Raw genomic sequence first — 20,457 nt, 5'->3', positions numbered from 1 at the left:
GTGATTGCGCTGTGCCATGTGTTACGTGGCATACTGATCGATCGCAATCGAACACGTATAAACAATAATTAACCAATATACTTCGATCATCCGACAGTAAAACACTTTCGACAGTACACAACCACTTTATATGTACAAAAAAATCTTGCAATTAGAGACTTAGTGTCATATATCTATGTTCCAGAAGATAGATATAACATATTTTTACAACCCACACTGAGCTGTTTGCGAATATAATTGTCCACACCTTCTAACCACACGTAGTCTTCCCCATGTGGTTGTCCAGGTCCCTCTAAACATTTGCCTCACTCCACAGCTGGTCCCATTTTAGCACAAAAATCTATGCTCCTTGTATAAAGGGGCTCATTTGTGCTAATATCTGAAAGATCTGCAAAGATGTGAAACAGTGATATGTGCTTGGGAAGAGTGCATTTAAACTTGTTCATAAATTGCCCTTTCTGACCCGCAATACTTTAAACTAGGCGCGTTTGTAACTTCATGTTTTCTTTTCTTTCCCACAATGCAGGTACAGGAGAGACCCCAACAATGGGAAATCTCGATTTGTACATGGCGAAGCTCCACAATGTGATTGAGGGTAACCCTGCTCAGCATGAGAAACTGGTGATCCGGATAAAGGAGATTTTATCCAGAATTAATAGGTGAGGTTTGCTTTTTTACGACTAAGACTCTTTAACTGAACATAGAAGAACACAATGCTTAAGGGATGCTATAAGTGCAACTTGCTATGAATATAGGTACCTGCAACTTTGGGAAAAGTGGTTGGCTGTGAATCACTTTTGAAAATGTTGAATAACGTTAATTTTCAGAATTTAAACACTAGGCAATTCTTAGGAATTCTCTTCTTCAAAGGAGCAGTCTGAGACATGGTACACTATTGGATGATAGTTTATAAATTATATTTATGCATTTAAAAGTGCACAGTTCTGGATGTTAGTAATGAAACAATGCCAGATCCTAATGGGTTTTGCTTCATCAAGGACCCATTAAGTCCAGTATTTAACACACCCTCCATTCTGGAAGAAAGTCAGTGATTGTGCTTTTTTGATTTCAAGTGTTGTTTTTGTTTAAAGTGTGGAGTAAGATCCAGGAAGGGGTTTAATCTGGTAAGTGGCTAGCAAAGGCTAGTACTCAAGTTCACTGTAGGCCATAAGAAGTTAGGTTAGCCATAATAAGATGAGTAGTAGCAGGCTTGATGATCTCACTCAATGCATATCTTGTCATATGTATGCACACTTGGAGCAAGTGTTGCAAGGTTTATACCTCTGTGAGAAATGCGAGCAATTGGTCTCTTTGGAAGCCCAGGTAACTGATCTAAAGCAGACCATTGCAACATTGAGAGACATTGCCAACCTGGAGCAGAGTTTACAGCTCACCGTTGATGCGTTAGCTGAGCAGGGTGGAGCAGAGACAGAGGAGGATGCACAGGTAGGCAGCTGGGTAACAGTTACTAGGGGTAGCAGAGGGAGGAAGAGGCAGGCCAGTTCTGAGCTAGGCAATCCCAGCAGATTTGCCAGATTGGATGAAGATACTGTGGAAGGCAGTTCAGAATTGGTAGATTTGGATGAGACTGCTTCCTCTAGCAACCAGGGGAATGGTCTCTCCAGCATAGAGGGGACCAAAGTTACTCAGGGACCCAGGCAGATTGTGGTGGTAGGGGATTCAATTATTAGGAAGGTAGATAGGGCATTCTGTTACCGGGACCGTGCATGCCGAACAGTGTGTTGTCTCCCGGGTGCTCGGGCTTGGCATATTGCGGATCGGGTGGACAGATTGTTGGGAGGGGCTGGGAATGACCCAGCGGTTTTGGTGCATGTTGGCACCAATGACCGAGTTAGAGGAAGAAGGGGTGTCCTAAAGAATGATTTCAGGGACATAGGTTGCAAACTTAAGGCAAGGACATCCAAGGTAGTATTTTTGGAAATACTACTTGTGCCACGCGCTAGTCCAGGGAGGCAGCGGGAGATTAGGGAGGTTAATGCATGGCTAAAAGATTGGTGTAGGAAGGAGGGTTTTGGATTCTTAGAGCACTGGGCTGATTTCTCGGTCAGTTGCCATCTTTATTGTCGGGATGGATTGCACCTGAATGAGGAGGGGGCTGCAGTGCTAAGGAAGAGGATGGTTAGAAGGTTGGAGGAGATTTTAAACTAGGCTCCGGGGGGGAGGGGCAAGCAAGTATTTATGGGATAGACATTGAGAGTAGTAAGGAGGAATTTAACAAGAGTCAAGGGGGTGGAGAGGGGGGAAAGGGAAGCATAGCCGATAAGGAGTGGCCCTTTTTAAAGCAAAAAGAAATACCTAAGGGAGGCAATAGACTTAAGTGTATGCTTGCAAATGCAAGAAGCCTGACAGGTAAAATGGGGGAGTTAGAACTAGTAGCAATGAATGAGCAGTATGATATTATAGGTATTACGGAGACCTGGTGGGATGATACACATGACTGGGCAGTCAACTTGGAAGGCTATTCTCTCTTCAGGAGGGATAGGGTAAATAAAAGGGGAGGAGGAGTATGTCTTTATATTAAGCCAGAATTAAAACCAAGTATTCAGGAAGTTATATATGAGAATATTGGTGATAATATAGAGGCATTGTGGGTGGAAATATCCAGCGGAGGAAAAAGTTCAGAGAAGTTGCTGATAGGGATATGCTATAAACCGCCAGATATTAGTATGATTGAGGAAGCCCAACTTCTACAGCAAATTGAAAAGGCTACACAACTAGGTCAAATTTTAATTATGGGGGATTTTAATTATCCGGACATTGATTGTAGTACTGAGACCTGCGGTACAGCTAGGGGAAATAGGATTCTGAGCACGCTAAAAGATCATTACATGTCCCAATTAGTAGAGGAACCAACTAGGAACAGGACTATACTGGACCTAGTAATAACAAACAATGTAGACGTAATTTCAAATATTCAAGTAAAGGAGCACTTGGGAAACAGTGATCATAATATGGACTCATTTGAAATTAGTTTCCAGAAACAACGGTATAAGGGATCAACTAAGACTTTAAACTTTAGAAAGGCAAATTTTAATATGCTAAAGGAGTCTATAAGGAGCATAGACTGGGACAAAGCCTTTGAAGGAAAAAATACGGAAGAAATGTGGGCTGTCTTTAAAATGTTGTTGGAAACATACATGTTTAAGTTCATTCCTATGGGAAATAAATGTAAAAGAATTAAGTCTAAACCAATGTGGCTAAATTAAAAGGTAAGGGAAGAAATGCAAAGGAAGAAGCGGGCATTTAAATGTTTAAGTCTGAAGGGTCAGAGAAGTCCTTCCGTAGGTACAAGGAATGTAATAAAACATGCAAAAAGGAAATTAGATTGGCTAAATTAGAAAATGAAAGGCACGTTGCAAAAGAAAGTAAGACAAACCCCAAAAAGTTTTTTAAGTATATAAATGGCAAAAGGATTAAAAAAGATAATATAGGACCCCTAAGAAGTGAGATGGGTGAATTGATAAATGATACTAAGGAAAAAGCAGAGCAATTAAACACGTTCTTTTCTTCAGTATTTACCAGAGAGGAACAAATGGCAGGAGTAATACATAAAAATGGAAATGAAACCATGCCATTAATTAATACTTGGTTGTCAGAGGAAGAAGTCCAAAGGCGACTGAAGAATATTAAGATAAATAAAGCTCCAGGTCCTGATGGCATACACCCAAGGGTCCTTATGGAGTTAAACTCGGAAATAGCTAGACCGCTATTCTTAATTTTCAGAGATTCAATCTCATCAGGCTCAGTACCAAGGGATTGACGAATAGCAGATGTAGTGCCATTGTTTAAAAAGGGGACGAGATTACAACCAGAGAATTATAGACCTGTAAGCCTGACATCAATAGTGGGGAAACTACTGGAAGGTATTTTAAGGGACAGTATTCAGGATTACTTGGTACGCAATAAAATTATTAGTGGGAATCAACATGGATTTGTGAGGGTTAGGTCATGTCAAACTAATCTAATTAGTTTCTGTGAGGAAGTTAGTGGGATCTTAGACCAGGGCAGGACAGTAGATGTGGTCTACTCAGATTTTGCAAAGGCCTTTGATACAGTGCCACACAAGAGGTTGGTTTACAAAATAAGGGAACTGGGTCTAGAAATCAAAATTTGTACTTGGATCGAAAACTGGTTAGATAATAGGGAACAGAGAATTGTGATAAATGGAACATTTTCTAATTGGTCAAAAGTCTTAAGTGGAGTACCTCAAGGTTCCGTGCTGGGACCACTCCTTTTTAATATATTTATTAATGACCTTGGTGATGGTTTAGAGAGTAAAGTTTCTATTTTTGCAGGTGACACTAAACTCTGTAAGGTAATAAAATCAGAGCAAGATGTAGCTTCTCTACAGAGGGACTTAAATAAACTGGAGGATTGGGCGGCCAAATGGAATATGAGGTTTAACACAGATAAATGTAAGGTTATGCATTGAGGGATCAAAAACAAGAACGCAATCTATAAATTAAATGGAATTAATTTAGGAGAATCTATAATGAAAAGGATTTGGGAGTGCTCGTAGACAGTAGACTTAGCAATAGTGCTCAATGTCAAGCAGCAGCTGCAAGGGCAAACAACGTATTGGCATGCATTAAAAGGGGCATAGATGCAAGGGGAGACAGTGTAATTTTGCCACTGTATAAATCGTTGGTAAGACCTCATCTTGAATATGCAGTACAGTTCTGGGCACCACTCTATAAAAGATAATTTGGAACTAGAAAGGGTTCAGAGAAGGGCGACAAAATTGATAAAGGGTATGGAGTCATTAAGTTATGAGGAAAGGTTAGCCAGTTTAGGCATGGTTATTTTAGAAAAGAGGCGTCTAAGGGGAGATATGATTACTATGTACAAATACATTAGGGGTCAATACGGAGAGCTTTCATGGGAACTTTTTACCCCAAGGACCATACACAGGACACATGGTCATCCCCTAAGGTTAGAGGAGAGGAAATTTCACAACCAGCAAAGGAAGGGGTTCTTTACAGTAAGGGCAGTCAAGATATGGAATTCATTGCCAGGGAAGGTTGTGATGGCAGATTCAATAGATATGTTTAAGAAAGGGTTAGACAAATTTTTAGTGGAAAGGTATATCCAGGGATACGACCGTTAATTTAAAATGAAGGATAGTAGTGGATATAGGGTAAAAATAGGACTGCAATATTGGGGGGATTTTCACAATTGAAACAGATTGGCGGTTGCTTACTCTGGATTAATTTCAAATATAAGTGCAGGATCGCAGGAGATCCAAAATAGGTTGAACTTGCTGGACTGGTGTCTTTTTTCAACCTCATCAACTATGTTACTATGTTACTATATAGGCAACAACAAATCCTTTCTCAAATAAGAACCATTCATTTCTGGATTAAGTCTTCATTGTCTCTATTAACATTATTGTATGTCACCTGCACTGTCACAAACACACTCCCAGCGTCCGTGACTTTGAGTGTTTACAGTATGAGGTTACACACGAATCCAGCGTTCAATCTTTCTCTCACCCATCACACAGATTTGCTGAATCGTCTCCAAAGAGTGCTTCTCACACCCACACAAACTTATGTTCTGCCACCACCTATTGAATTTTGGGCAATAGGACACCAATATGCTGTCCCATACTGGCACCCAATGCTCCTTGTTACACACAGGTTAGCAGTGCACACACAGGTTAGCAGTGCACACACCAACAGGCAGAGGGTTAACATGGTCAAGCAGTATTCTTCATAAAAGGCTGATGGATTTGTTAGAGTATTAAGAACTAAACATAAAATTTTAGTTTTAATAAACAAAGGTGGGGGCATTTGGATGTAGAAACAAACAGATGACAATTGACATGCAAATAATAAATGCATAACAGTTATAAACAAAAATGGGATGAAATTGCAGAGAATAAACTTACGTATGATAACACTACTCAACAAATTTTAAAATATTCTCTGCATCTGGCATGTGAATGTGTTTTTCACCTAATTTAGGAATGCTGAATTCAGTGGCAAAATCAGATTATCTCTATAAAGTGACGTTTGTTAGATACACACAAATAACGAAAGAGGTAATAGCTATATCTGAAAAAGTAAGATAAGTGAAAATTTCAATAATAATAATATTGATAATTAAAGATAAAATATAAAGTAAATTTGCTTTAGGGAAATAGGATGTTGACGCTTTCCGTTTGTACAGTGGCTCATTGGTCTTTCTAAAAATGAACCAGCAGTAGTCCCCCTTGATTGCAGGGTCCCATTGTCCTTGTTAGCGATTCTCCATTGTCAGAATGTCTTGGTGAAAACTTTTCCTCTGTTCATCACTTACACTACCCAGGTTGTCAGATAAAAAGTCTAGATGGGAATGTAAAAAGTGAATTTTAAGTTGCATTCTACACCCTATATTCTTGTAGTTGGCTTAATAGTTCATTCTCATTGGACACGTAGTTGGCTCTTTTCTGTTCCCTAAATCCATGCATTGCAGTTTTGAAGGAGGACCAAGCAGCAGACTCAATTTAGTGTTGAATATTTCATCCGTAGGCAGTTTACTTATTTGGAGGCCTACAGATATGCCTTCTTTTAGCTTTGCTTCGCTTAAATTTGGAAACTGTTACTTCAGAAACTGTTCCTTCAGATAACTGAAGTCCTGACCTTTATTTCTCTGTCCTACCACTGGGGGACACTGCGTTACCTTGGGGTATAGTAGGTGGGACTGGAGTTAGGCACTTATAAACTTGTTTGTTTCCCTGACTCCTCCCCCACTATGCCCCTCCTCTGTAGCTGACTTCAGTTGTTGTAAGTGCCTTCTGGAGAAAGGTCACTTCTGTATAGGCTCCTGCCTATACTTAGTTTAGCAGTAGGTTTTCCTGTTTTTATTTTTATCCTTTTTCAGGTGCAGCGCTGGACTAAAAAGACCCAGAGGAGTGAAAGTCCCCGGGATTTCTTCACTCTGAGTTCCAGCGCAGGTAAGCAGCACGCTTCCCTTGCACCTCTGCCAGCAGTCTACCCCTAAAAAACAACGAGCAAAGGGGCCATTTATGTTTATTAACGGCCTTATAGACGGCCGGGGCCATGGTTTATTTAAAGTATGCCTTTATAGGCAACTTCATGTGGGCACGTGTAGGTTTATTAACGGCCTTATAGCGGCCGGGGCCATGTTTTATTTAAAGTGTGCCTTTATAGGCAGCTTTATATGGGGCGCATATGTCTGTTAACGGCCTTATAGACGACCGCGGCCACGTTTAAACAGGCGGGCAGGAGTGAGGGTGTCTCTGCCTCTCCTCCCCGCCCGCAGACTTGCTGGCAGCCTCCCCCCCCCCTCCTCCGCCCCTAGATAACGAGCAGCAGCGGGGGAGAAGGACAAGCATCGCGCTCTGTAGAGGCGATGGAGTCAGTGAGACCGCACGCACCCTGGGCATGGCAGAGCGGCGGTTCTCACTTCCAGCAGCTGCAGCCATATTATATATATATATATAGGCTGAGCGGTGGTGAGCAGAGGCGGACATGTTAGGAGAGGGTAGTACACCTCCCCCTCTCTCTCTCCCTAATGGCGCGAATGGCGGCCATCTTGGATCCGGAGCACACACATCAGTGCATGCTGTTCCAGACTTCTGCCTCTCATCACTAGGTAATGTAGTATCGTTTTTAATTCTGTTTTTTAACGATTGTCAGCCTGTTTGCCACACAGTCAGGACCTTTATTTCAGGACCCTATGACTGCTGTATATATTATAGGATTACCTATTAGACAATATGGTAGTTTCCTATCCTCCTGTGACATATTTTGCTTGTTGGGTAGATGTACATTAATATGGGAATACATATCTGTATAATATTCCATATGGTGACTGTGGATGGACTTTTTCCATAAGTCTCGTAAAGAGAGTTCCATGTACAATCCCTTTTGCTACGTATAGCCTGTGTTCCTAAGTATTGTGGTTAACTTTTATACAGTTTTCCAAATATGCGTTATGTCTGAGGAATTACCTTAGGGGTAATAAACACGCTGTTTTACATTCTCAGCATTATTTATGTGGCACAAAAATAATATACAGTGTTATCCCGTGGTAGGCGGGTTGGTCTGTATTGCATTGTGTATATGTGTGCGTAAACCCTAATAGCACACACACATATATATATATATATATATATATATATATATATTATATATAAAAAAACCTGTTTTAGAGATAGAACAGATTTATTCTGTGTCTTTTTCTTGCTGTTGTATCAGGCTACAATAGGTGAGTCTTTCAGGAGTAGAATACTCGCTGGTTGGCATACTCAAAAAATGTATATATATGTATTTATATATATTTATATGTATATGTGTCTTCAATTTAATTGTTAGACAATGTTATAACCTGTTACTTTGCCTACCATTTCCTTATGTTTTCTAATGGATCAACTGGGAAATAGGAGTGACATTATATATGTGCAAAATGTAATTTTTAAATTATCTTTTCCACAGCTTAGCCCGAATGCCTCGGCACAGACTGCGGGGCTAGGGTCTACAAACAGGGTGCTCCCATTTCGGTGTCAGCTGTTTTGCAGAAACAGGTCTGGTCTAAATCACTGTCGCTTCTGGTGGCCGAACACATTAAGGTGATTTTTAAGTTTGAAATGGTATGTGAGTATACCCTTTTTCATGCTTCTACACACGTTTACACTGTGCTGGTTAAGCACCCACACAGCTTAGATCTGTTCGCTAACACAGAAGCGGCATTACGCTGTTCAGGTATAAAACCATCTGCACAGAGATGCTGCTGTTTATCATCTTCCACAGATGGAGAGGATTTTATCTTGGACTGTTGCCACAGTCAGAATAAGGATGTTGTTCATTCCTCACCAGAGGATGTCTATTTCCATCTTGTTTTACTATCAAGAGGAATGTTCTTGCTGATTACACTTACGAGGTGGATAATCCCAGCTTAAACTGTACCCAGTTTTCGCATTTGCAAGACTTACAGTCTATCCTTTGTTTTCAATTTTCAACCTAAGCCTTACTGACACCCTAGTTGGGAAAAATGTTTTTCCTCATATCTTAGACTCTGTGTCTGTCTTTTGTCAAAGACCAGGTAGACAGTATTAGACTGGCTATGTTTTTCACCTCCCATAACTCTCCAGAGTGAATACAAGGGAGGTCCCTGTTGGTGACAATCCTGTGGCTCCTCTGTTCTCTTGTTCTGCTGTCCCCAGCGGGAGCAGACAAAGAAGTTCTCCTACGCAGAGCAGGGGCTGGTAACAGGTTTTATCTAGCGGCTCTCGGACAGAAGTGCTCTAGCCTTTATTCTCATTAAGGGTTAATGGGGTGGTTTGTATTCAGCCAACAGCATCATAGCTGGTAGGCATACAGCTATTCAGCTATGATACCTATAGTTAGCCACATGCTTACAGCACTTTGTTCGGAACTCTCAATTTGTACTATTACAAATGAGTATCCAAAGGCTTCTGGCGGTAGGTGTGCTTTCTTTGTTTTATGTCAGCGACACCAGGCCATGATGTTTACGTGTTCCATCCGTTGATCCTCTCTGTTGATTTGAGGTCAGGGTTCCACATTCCGAGTCAGGCTTAGCCTTACAGGGGTGGTTATAGTTTATGTGCTGTGGAAATCAGGTAAACATCCTTTGATTTGTGGACATTCCCCAAAGGTGGAAGTTATTTATTACATCCAACGCTTAGCTTTCAGCTAGACGTTTTCAGCCAGAACATTATACTTGCAGCCTCTCAGCAAGAAGCAGGGTTGCAATATTGGGTTCACAGGTGATCACTTTGAGCCTACCTAGCTCTTCGTTTATTCTACCACGATATAAGCGTTGGCTTATGCCTTATCTTCTAGTTCGGGGTTTTCAGTAGCTTACTACCGAAGAACACGCTCATCTCTTTTCTACACAGTTCCAAATTGCTCCTGGCAGAATTTCCTTTCCGTATCCTATTTTGCAAAACAGAAACTCCTGATACTAAGTTTCTACTTGTATCTTTGGCTCTCCTTGTTCGTAACATCTCCCATGTCTCAACAGGGAGATTCTTATCAAGGAAGGCTGATTTTAGGGCTTTGGACGTGCATAAGCACCCCTTTGCCTTAATTCACTAATTTACCTTTCGGGTGGTGCTTAGTCACATTTTTTTATTAGTGAGTCAGTTGTTCTTCTTTTACAGAGGGTCAGAAAACCTAGAGATTCGATATTAAAATGCAGTGCTGTTGTATATTTGTAGCACTCATGCAATTCCCGTATCCTAATGCAGGATAGGGGTCGACCTGTGTATGGTCGGAGGGGTGTTCCTTGTGCCATCCTATGGGCCAAGCTAGACCAACTTATTATTATTATTATTGTTATTGAGGGTCGAATGCCTTAGCAATCAATCCTTTAACAGGTAGAGTGGGTCACCTAAGGGTTATACCTTTGTACTCTCCTGGTTAGGTCATTGGGCTCTCTAAGAGGGAGCCCAGGTTCTTTTCACATGTTAACCTGTTTTCTCTATCGGCTCTCAATCTAATGACCCTCAGGTGGATTTGTCCATAGCCAAGTCGGGTCTTCCTAGAACTTAGGGGGTGTACAGGTGATTCACAGCTCCTATTTACTCGTGGGAGATCAAGAGTTTCTAGGAGGGGGCGCATCCCAGCTAGTCTGGTGGTCCGCCGTATGTCTCGCAAAACAGTGTTCTACTGTTTTAGGGGACTTGTGTTGTCGTCCCTCTTTTCCCGTTTTCAGAGCGGCCTCATCTCGTAGTTCGGCTCTTTTTGTTTTCGTCATCTGGTTTGACGCTGTGGCGTCGGATGGCTAACCTTTTCGGCTAGAGAATCCTTACAAGGATATGGTTGCTACCTTTAATTCAGCGGTAGAGATTCTTTCTCAGCTGTTTTCGTTGGGCTAGAAATTATATTCGATGGTGTAAATTTCTAGAATTTCACACGTCCCACTCAGGAATCTTTTAAAGAATTTTCTTTACCAGCTGGCTTCTATGGGGTCTACGCCCTTCTTCTTTCAGCGTGCAGCTTCCGTGGCTCTCTGTCTAGCTCAGCGGAAGGTTGTTTTGCTTAAGTGGTTTCTTTATGCTCAGCCCACCCTTGGTTGGTTGTGGATTTCCAGGGAGTCTAGTTCTCGTCATCAGGAGGCTTGCTTTGGCCTCGGGTGACTCTCTGAGTTAGTTAAGCTGTTTGCTCATGAAATGAGTGCTCCCTTGTTTATCTCTGAATGGTTTAAGCACTGTATCAGTGCTCCCTTAGATATCACTGAGTGGCTTAAGCTGTTGCATCAGTGTATATGGTGATCCTTTGTATATCATTGAGTGGATTGAGTTGTTAGCTCAATGCAGGCTGTTCTCTTGGATGTCACATCTCGTAGGGGATCTGGGGCGAGAGTGTGTATGGCTCTTCCTCATTTTCTTTATCAGAAACTTAGTGGCGGTTCGAGACATAATTGGTTATGACCATTAGTGCCTGCATTCCACTGACACAGAGATTGTAGTTCATCATTCTTGTGCCTCTTCTATTTGTGTAACGTTTCTCCGACGGGAGATAGTTTGTGCTCTTGTTCGCACAGTTCCTGTTTAGGAATTTAATGCCCATTTAGCCTCTCTAACGCTAAAGAGCGTAGGGGGGACAGGGTCTAGGTGGTGTCTTGCCACTGCATCACGACCAACATTCTGTCTGTACCCCTCTGCAGTGACTTTTACAGTGCACTTTCCAGGAGAGTTGCAGCTTTTTGTACGCCACAAAAGCGTTGTTTAATGGCGCAGTTGTACAGAGTGGCAGCGTCTGTTTCTGCTGCATATTGTTTCTTTGTTGCATGTCTTTGAATTCACAAATGTAGGGTTTTGAACACAAAACATTGCGCACAGCCGTTCCAGAGCATTCTCGCCCTTGGACACAGCTTTGGTAGCTCCCCAAGGTAACGCAGTGTCCCCCAGTGGTAGGACAGAGAAAAGAGGATTTTTACTCACCGTAAAATCAGTTTCTCTTACTACACTGGGGGACACTGCGCGCCCTCCCTTGCTCTGAAAGTAGTGCTATCTTAGGTGTTGCTTTCTAAATTGCTTCTTCTCTCTTCCTGGCTTGGTTATACAAAACTGAAGTCAGCTACAGAGGAGGGGCATAGTGGGGGAGGAGTCAGGGGAACAAACAAGTTTATAAGTGCCTAACTCCAGTCCCACCTACTATACCCCAAGATAACGCAGTGTCCCCCAGTGTAGTAAGAGAAACTGATTTTACGATGAGTAAAAATCCTCTTTTTTTCATTAGGCCCAATTTAATGTGCAATGGAGGTAAAATGATTTTATGCGGCTCAACCAATGGAGTGTACTTCCTGTTTTTCTCTCCAGCAACATGGGTTTCTCTCTCTTGCCACTTCACTGTGATATATTGATTTTTTAGTGTCTCTGCTGTCCCATAAACACAGAAAACAGCATTACTTCGGGAATTCACCTTGCAAACCTAACAGCAGTGCAACTATCTTTGTCACAATAAAGATTCCATCCATGATCCTCGTACTTGATTCCCTCCAACACAGCCATGCTGTCTTAAGTTTTTCATGTCCAGTGCATGGGCCAGAGGCACTGAAGGGAGCTGTTTCCTATTATAGAGTAACACTGCTTTCAGACTACTCTTTGAGGAATCAATAAACAGTCGCCACTCACTAATATTGTGCTGAACACTAAACTCAATCATTAAGCCGTTATCATAAGTACACACATTGACGTAAGGAGTCTTGCCGAGCACTTACTGTGATTAAATACTTAAGTCTTCAAATTTTAATTTTTCAGAATATCTCAAAAACCTTATATGAAACCAAATTTCTGAAGGTATATTTGGATGCTACACAAAAAATTACATGAAAATTGATTTATATCATGTCAGATATAAAATGGCTGTTGAGTGGTGTAATCTGTATGCCTGGGGCAGGCAGAAGACTTGGACACTACTTCAATTAGATTGTCACCTCTTGGGTTCTCAATCTGTCCCTTCACACACAGGCTTTTTAAGCAAACACAGATGGGACACCATTCAGAGGGGCAGTATTTATGCTAATGTGGGGGAGGAAATGTCCACTGGGTTTCAACTATTTATTCCAAAAGTTTTGACCTTTCTTAAGTTTCTCAGACATATCCCAGATACATAATTCCCCCTTCATAACTTGCTGTACATTTACATACCAAATATGATGGAATTACAACAATATCAAATTGTTGTAATTCCCCAACCAGTCCCCAGCAACAATGGACAGGGTGGCATAGGAGGTCCATCCTGTCACAAGACCATTGCAAAATTGAGGGAGAGTGCCAATTTGGAGCAGCGTTTACAGCTCACTGTTGATGCATTAGCAGGGACGGGTGGAGCAGAGACAGAGAAGGGTGCACAGGTAAGCAGCTGGGTAACAGTTTCAAGGGGTAGCACAGGGAGCAAGAGGCAGGCCAGTTCTGACCTGAGCAATCCCAGCAGATTTGCCAGATTGGATGTAGATTCTGTGGAAGGTAGAGTTGAGTGAGACTGCTTCCACTAGCAACCAGAGGAAAGGTGTTTCCAGCATAGAGAGGACCAAAGTTACTAAGGGACCTAGGCAGATTGTGGTGGTAGGGAATTCAAATATTAGGTAGGGCAGTCTGTTACCAGGATCGTGCATGCCGAACAGTGTTGTCTCTCAGGTGCTCAGGCTCGACATGGACAGATTGTTGGAATGACCTGGCAGTTTTGGTGCATGTTTGCACCAATGACCAGGTTAGAAGAAGATGGGGTGTCCTAAAGATTGATTTCAAAGACCTGGGTCGAAAACTTTGGGCAAGGACATCCATGGAAGTATTTTCGGAAATACTATCGGGGCCACACGCTAATCCAGGGAGGCAGCGGGAGATTAGGGAGGTTAAAGCGTGGCTAAAAGATTGGTGTAGGAAATAGGGTTTTGGATTCTTGAAGCACTGGGCTGATTTCTTGATCAGTTGCCATCTTTGTCGAGACGGATTGCACCTGAATGGGGAGAGGGCTGCTGTGCTAGTGGAGAGGATGGTTTATTAGGTTGGAGGAGATTTTAAACTAGGCTTTGGGGGGGAGGGGCATGCAACGATTTACGGAGTAGACATTGAAAGTGGTAAGGGGCAATTTAACAAGAGTCAAGGGGGTGAAGTGGGGGGAAAGGGAAGCGTAGCAGTTAAGGGGAGAGTCCGTTGATAAAGCCAATAAGAAAAACAGTGATTTCAAAGCAAAAAGGAATACCGTAGGGAACAAATAGACTTAAGTGTATGCTTGCAAATGCAAGAAGTCTGACAGGTAAAATGGGGGAGTTAGAACTAGTAGCAATGAGCGAACAATAAGATATAGGAATTACTGAGACATGGTGGAATGATACACATGACTGGGCAGTCAACTTGAAGGGCTATACTCTCTTCAGGAGAGAGGGTAAATAAAAGTTGAGAAGTATGTATTTATATTAAGCCAGTGTTAAAACCAAGTAGAAAGCCTAACCTCTACAGCAAATTGAAAAGGCTACATACACAACTAAGTCAATTTATAATTATGGGGTAAATTTTAATTATTTGGACATTGATTGGAGTACTGAGACTTGTGGTACAGCCAGGGGCAGCAGGTTTCTGAGCACGCTAAAAGATCATTACATGTCCCAAATAGTAGATAACCCAACTAGAAACCGGAATATACTGGACCTAGTAATATCAAATAATATAGGCATAAGGTCAAATATTCAAGTAAGGGAGTACTTGGGAAACAGTGATCATAATATGGTCTCATTTGAAATTAGTTTCCAGAAGCAACGGTATAAGGGATCAACTAGGACTTTACACTTCAGAAAGGAAATTTTAATGCGCTAAAGGAGTCTATAAAGTGCATAGACTGGGACATAGTTTTTGAAGGAAAAAGTACAGAAGAAAAGTGGGGTGTCTTTAAAATGTTGCTAGAAAAAATACATGTATAAGTTCATTTGTATGGGAAATAAATGTAAAAGAATTAATTCTAAACCAATGTGGCTAAATAAAAAGGTAATGGGAAAAAACGGAAAGGAAGAAGCGTGCATTTAAATAGTTTAAGTCTGATGAAACTGAGGAGTCCTTCTGTATCTACAAGGAATTTAATAAATTATGCACAAAGGAAATTAGATGAAATAAATGAAAAACAAGTTGAAAAAGAAAGTTAAGACAAATTCTAAAAGGTGTTTTAAATATATAAATGACAAAAGGATTAAAAAGACCCCTAACCAGTGAGATGGGGGATTGATTAATTATAATGAGGAAAAAGCAGAGGTATTAAACACTTTCTTTTCTTTAGTATTTACTAGAGAGGAATAAATGGTAGAAATAATACATAAAAATGGAAATGCAACCGTACCATTACTTTAATACTTGGCTGACAAAGAAAGTCCAAAGACGACTAAATAAAATTAAGTTAAATAAAGCTCCCGTTCCAGAGGGCATACACCCAAGGGTTCTTATGGAGCTAAACTCGTAAAAAGCTAGGTCATGGTAAACTAATCTAATTAGTTTCTGCAAGGAAGTTAGTGGGAACATAGACCATGGTAGTACAGTAGATGTGGTCTACTCAGATTTTGCAAAAGCCTTTGATACACAAGAGGTTGGTTTGCAAAATAAGGAAACTGGGTCTAGGAAGTAACATTTTGTACTTGGGTTGAAAACTGATTGGAGAATAGGGGACAGAGAGTTGTGTTACATGTAACATTTTATAATTGGTCAAAAGTTTTAAGTGGAGTACCTCAAGGTTCCTTGCTGGGGCCACTCCTTTTTAATATATTTATTAATGACTTTGGTGATGGTTTAGAGAGCAAAGTTTCTATTTTTGCAGATGATGCCAAACTTTGCACAATAATAAAATCAGAGCAAGATATAGTTTCTCTGCAAATGGATTTGAATAAACTAGAGGATTGAGCAGCCAAATGGAAGATGAAGTTTAACATCGACAAATCATCTTCAGCAGCAGCTTAATCAGTCCTTGCCCCATTAGGACTTAGTCTAAATTCCCTAACATATACACACACAGACAGAGAGAGAGAGAGAGAGAGAGAGAGAGAGAGAGAGACTAGGGTCAGTTTTATAGCGGTCAATTAACCTACTAGTATGTTTTTGGAGTGTGGGAGGAAACTAGAGCACCTGGAGGAAACCCACGCAAACACGAACATACAAACTCCACACAGATAAGGCCATGGATATGAACCAAACTCATGACCCCAGTCCTGTGAGGCAGAAGTGCTAGCCACTAAGCTACCGTGCTGCCCATGTAAGGTTATGCACTTAGGGTTCAATAACAAGCACGCAATCTATAAACTAATGTGATAAATTTAGGGTAGTATACAATGGAAAAATATTTGGAGGTACTCGTAGACAGTAGACTTAGCAATAGTGCTCAGACAGTAGCTGGAAGGGTATAAAGTATTGGCATGCGTAAAAAGGGGCACAGATGCAAGGGAAGACAGTGTAAGTTTGCCACTATATACATCATTGGTAAGACCTCCTCTTGAATATGGGTTACAGTTCTTTGTACCATTCTATAAAAAAAAATACATTTTGGAACTAGAAAGGGTTTAGAGAAGGGCGACAAAATTGATAAAGGGTATGGAGTCATTAAGTTATAAGAAAAGGTTAGCTAGTTTAGGCATGTTTACTTTAGAAAAGAGGCGTCTAAGAGGGGATATGATTACTATGTACAAATACATTAAGGGTCAATACAGAGAACTTTCATGGGAACATTTTACCCCAAGGACTGTACACAGGACATGTGGTCTCCCCCTAAGGTTAGAGGAAAGGAAGTTTCAAAACCAGCAAATGAAGGTTTTTTTTTTTTTTACAGTAAAGGCAGTCAAGATATGGAATTCACTGCCAGGGAAGGTGGTGATGGCAGATTCAATTGATATTTTTAAGAAAGGGTTAGACAATTTTTTTAGCGGAAAAGGGTAACTGGAGATTCGACCGTTAATTCAGCTAAAGGATAGTAGTGGATCCTGGGAGAAATAGGACTGCACTATTGGGTCAGGAGGGATTTTACCTGATTGAAACAGATTGGCGTTTGCTTCATCTAAATCAATATGAAATATAAGAGAGGGATCACAGGAGATCCAAAATAGGTTGAACTTGATGGACAGGTGTCTTTTCAACCTCATTAACTATGTTACTATGTAACCCTTACTTGTCCAATCAGAGGACTACATTTATTGCTGCCCATTTCTGCCAAATTATGGCTGTTGTGCACACAGTGAATATAAAACATTTCATCCATACTACTTCATGGTCTTTTAATTTCTAAAACCACAATCTTTTTTTCTCCAGCAAACCATTGTCAAGATGTTGCTAAAGTTCATGCATTTTCAAAGCTTAGTTTGAACATACATTTAAGCACGTGTGGCAGATGAACAATGCCTATTGTGATCATTTCACATTTGCAGTGTTCCAAAATTTGGTTCTTTTTCCAAAAATTAGACCATCAAATTGTTTGCAAACCATCATTTTAAAGTTGTGCTGACTTTTAATCACATTTTTTTAACTAATGTTATCTCCCAAAATGTACAAATAAATATGTTTACCAAGTTTTAATCCAAAGTTTACTTTTATTTTTTACCCAGAAATAGAATAGTTTTATCTTTCAAAAGAAATAATGTTATGATAAAAGATTGTGATGCCATTCATAGATAGATAGATATATATATATATATATATATATATATATATATATATATATATATATTTAAAAGTCGAGAGGAGTGAAACTCACAAAGTTTTGCAGTGGAACAGGTTTTTTGCCTAAGGTGTAAAGTTCCAGCAATACAATGTTCGAGTTCAGCTGTGCACATCTGCAGTAATGCCATTTGTGCAGTTTGTTGAATTTATAGTCTATGGATAGAGTTGGACTGACTAAGGATCATTCTGCTGTGTGGTTGGGTTTGGACTCTGAGCACTTAAGGCTGAATTCTGCGGGCCTTGCAATAATTTTATGGTCACAGATGGAATGAGGCAAACAGTTTTGTATATTTAACTCATCTCTAGATATGACTACTACATTGTGGGTTTCATTTTAAAACTGAAAAAGACATCAGTGTGAATTAAATAATTAAAATACAGTTAGTTGCTTTAATGCATTGTGGGAGAAGTTTATGAAAAGTTGTGTTGTCCATAGAAACTGATAAATTTAAATATTTGTATGGTTTGAACAGATGTTTTGTGCAACATTTTGTAGATTTTTGCCTCATGTCTGAAATACATATTTCTGCAAAAGTAAAACTCTCACCTCAAAATACAGCCTATCATCACAAGTAGAACATTTTTCTTTAAAAATATACCTTCATTATATAAGTCCTGAGAGTCCTGGGGTCATCAGGTCAGTTTTTATTTTGTTTGTCACACTTTGACATTTTAAAAACTTTCAGTTGGAGATATCTTGCAAATATTAATGAGAATGCAGCCTTCCAAATCAATAGGCACTAATAATAGTGAATTGATAGGTTGAATGGCTGCCGCCACTGTGTGTAGATGACAGGTTTAATATAAATATAGATATCATCATCATCACCATTTATTTATATAGCGCCACTGATTACGCAGCGCTGTACAGAGAACTCACAACAGTCCCTGCCCCATTGGAGCTTACAGTCTAAATTCCCTAGCATACACACACACACACACACACACACACACACACACACACAGACTAGGGTCAATTTTGATAGCAGCCAATTAACCCACCACCATGTTTTTGGAGTGTGGGAGGAAACCGGAGTACCCAGAGGAAACCCATGCAAACACGGGGAGAACATACAAACGCCTCACAGATAAGGCCATGGTCGGGAATTGAACTCATGACCCCAGTGCTGTAAGGCAGAAGTGCTAACCACTTAGCCACCATGCTGCCCTCTATATATATATATATATATATATATATATATATATATATATATATATTGTAACAAAGAGGCATTTATCTGACAAGATGCAGAGAAAGCATACAAGCAGAGTAAAACATTGGCGCAGTTATGCACCTAGATTGAGGATAAACCAGGTAAAGACTTATGTGTAGTTTAATGTTTGGTTAACTACATGGTTTGAAAGGTTCCTCCTCACAGCAAACAGACAGGGAGTTTCTTCTTAAAGGGAAGGTGGGTGTGTCATCTGCCCATCAAGCTAAGGCTGGGGGAGGAGTATCATGTATAAAAGCTTGTTTGTATCATTTGTTCAGAGAGTCAACCGCTGGGGAAGCTGGCTGGTCCTGAGAGAGCTGGTCTATGTCTAGCTAGCGTTTAGGGTCTCCATAATTGCTGTGAAATTCATACAGTGTCAAATACATTTTAACCATCCTGACAATAAAGCTGCATAAAAAGAAGTTGTTTGTGTGTGCTTCAGCAGTAGCGGACTCTTGCCACTATATATATATATATATATATATATATATATATATATATATATATAAATATATAAATATATATATAATTTATTTTCATTTTTTTGTTAAACTGGTTTAGTTGCACGTATTAATGTGGTTCCTCTAAGAAATTTGTGAAAGAGAAAAAGGCGTGCTTCTTTAAAATAATGAAACGTGTACAACTGTATAAAATCATTTTGAGATGGCAGCCAAGGACAAATAAGACCAACGTGCAAGTAAAAGAAACATGTTTGGTGGGACTGTCCCAAAATACGCCCATACTGGACAGCAGTCCTTGCGCTAGCCTCAGCAATCATTGATTCTCCCATACCCCCGACCCTAAGCATGTCCTGCTGCCGCTAACTCTCCTGGGCCTTACTAATTCTGCTCACAAACTCCTCCGACATATCATTAATGCTGCTGCATGCCAAATTGCTGCCTCCTGGAAAATTCTCTCTCCCTTCCTCTTCTTCCTTACAATTTCTTACCCGCCCCCACCACACACACACCCTATAGTTCAAAATGTTAAAAATGACATCTTCTTAGCACCAGATAGATATAGTTATCTTCCAAATGCAAAATAATTGTGAGAGTGTTTTGCAAATCACCATGTCAAAAAATGTTTACAATCTTACTGTTGTACCTCTGAAGATTTTGCAATGTTTATTCAGTATAAGATGTCTCTAATAAAAAGTATTTAAAAAAAGAAAAATGTTGTCTGGCGCTCAGACACAAACAGAATATAAAAATCATTGTGTAAGTATATACATAAAGGAGAATTTTGTGCACAATATAGCTATATTGGGGTTAAGCTTACCTGTAAAGAGTCCCTAAGCTAGTGATACAAATTTACATTCAGGGTGTTCCATTTAAAACTTTCCCCTGAAACTCCATTTTATAAAGTCTGCAGCATCTGTAGGGAGTGGTCAACTCCCAAAAAAACAAACTAGAAAATAGTGAAAGAGAAAAAGGCGTGCTTCTTTAAATGAATGAAATGTGTACAAGTGTATAAAATCATTTGAGATGGCAGCCAAGGACAAATAAGACCAACATGCAAGTAAAAGAAAAATGTTGTCCGGCGCTCAGAAACAAACAAAATATA

At 40.2% G+C, this 20,457-nt stretch overlaps 1 protein-coding gene across 2 annotated transcripts in view; it reads left to right on the top strand.

Moving 5' to 3' along the window:
- The window catches only part of HMG20B (high mobility group 20B), a 115,398-nt gene that overhangs the window by 73,886 nt on the left and 21,055 nt on the right, over window positions 1-20,457 (top strand). For both annotated transcript variants that reach the window (XM_075204908.1, XM_075204903.1), the window contains exon 9: window positions 527-659. In XM_075204908.1, coding sequence (XP_075061009.1) covers window positions 527-659 — 133 coding nt within the window. The remainder of the gene's footprint in view (window positions 1-526; window positions 660-20,457) is intronic.

Source organism: Mixophyes fleayi, chromosome 1 (assembly GCF_038048845.1).
Source record: "Mixophyes fleayi isolate aMixFle1 chromosome 1, aMixFle1.hap1, whole genome shotgun sequence".
NCBI lineage: Eukaryota > Metazoa > Chordata > Amphibia > Anura > Limnodynastidae > Mixophyes > Mixophyes fleayi.
Note: the sequence above shows the minus strand (reverse complement) of the source record. Positions and strands in the feature narration are given on the sequence as shown.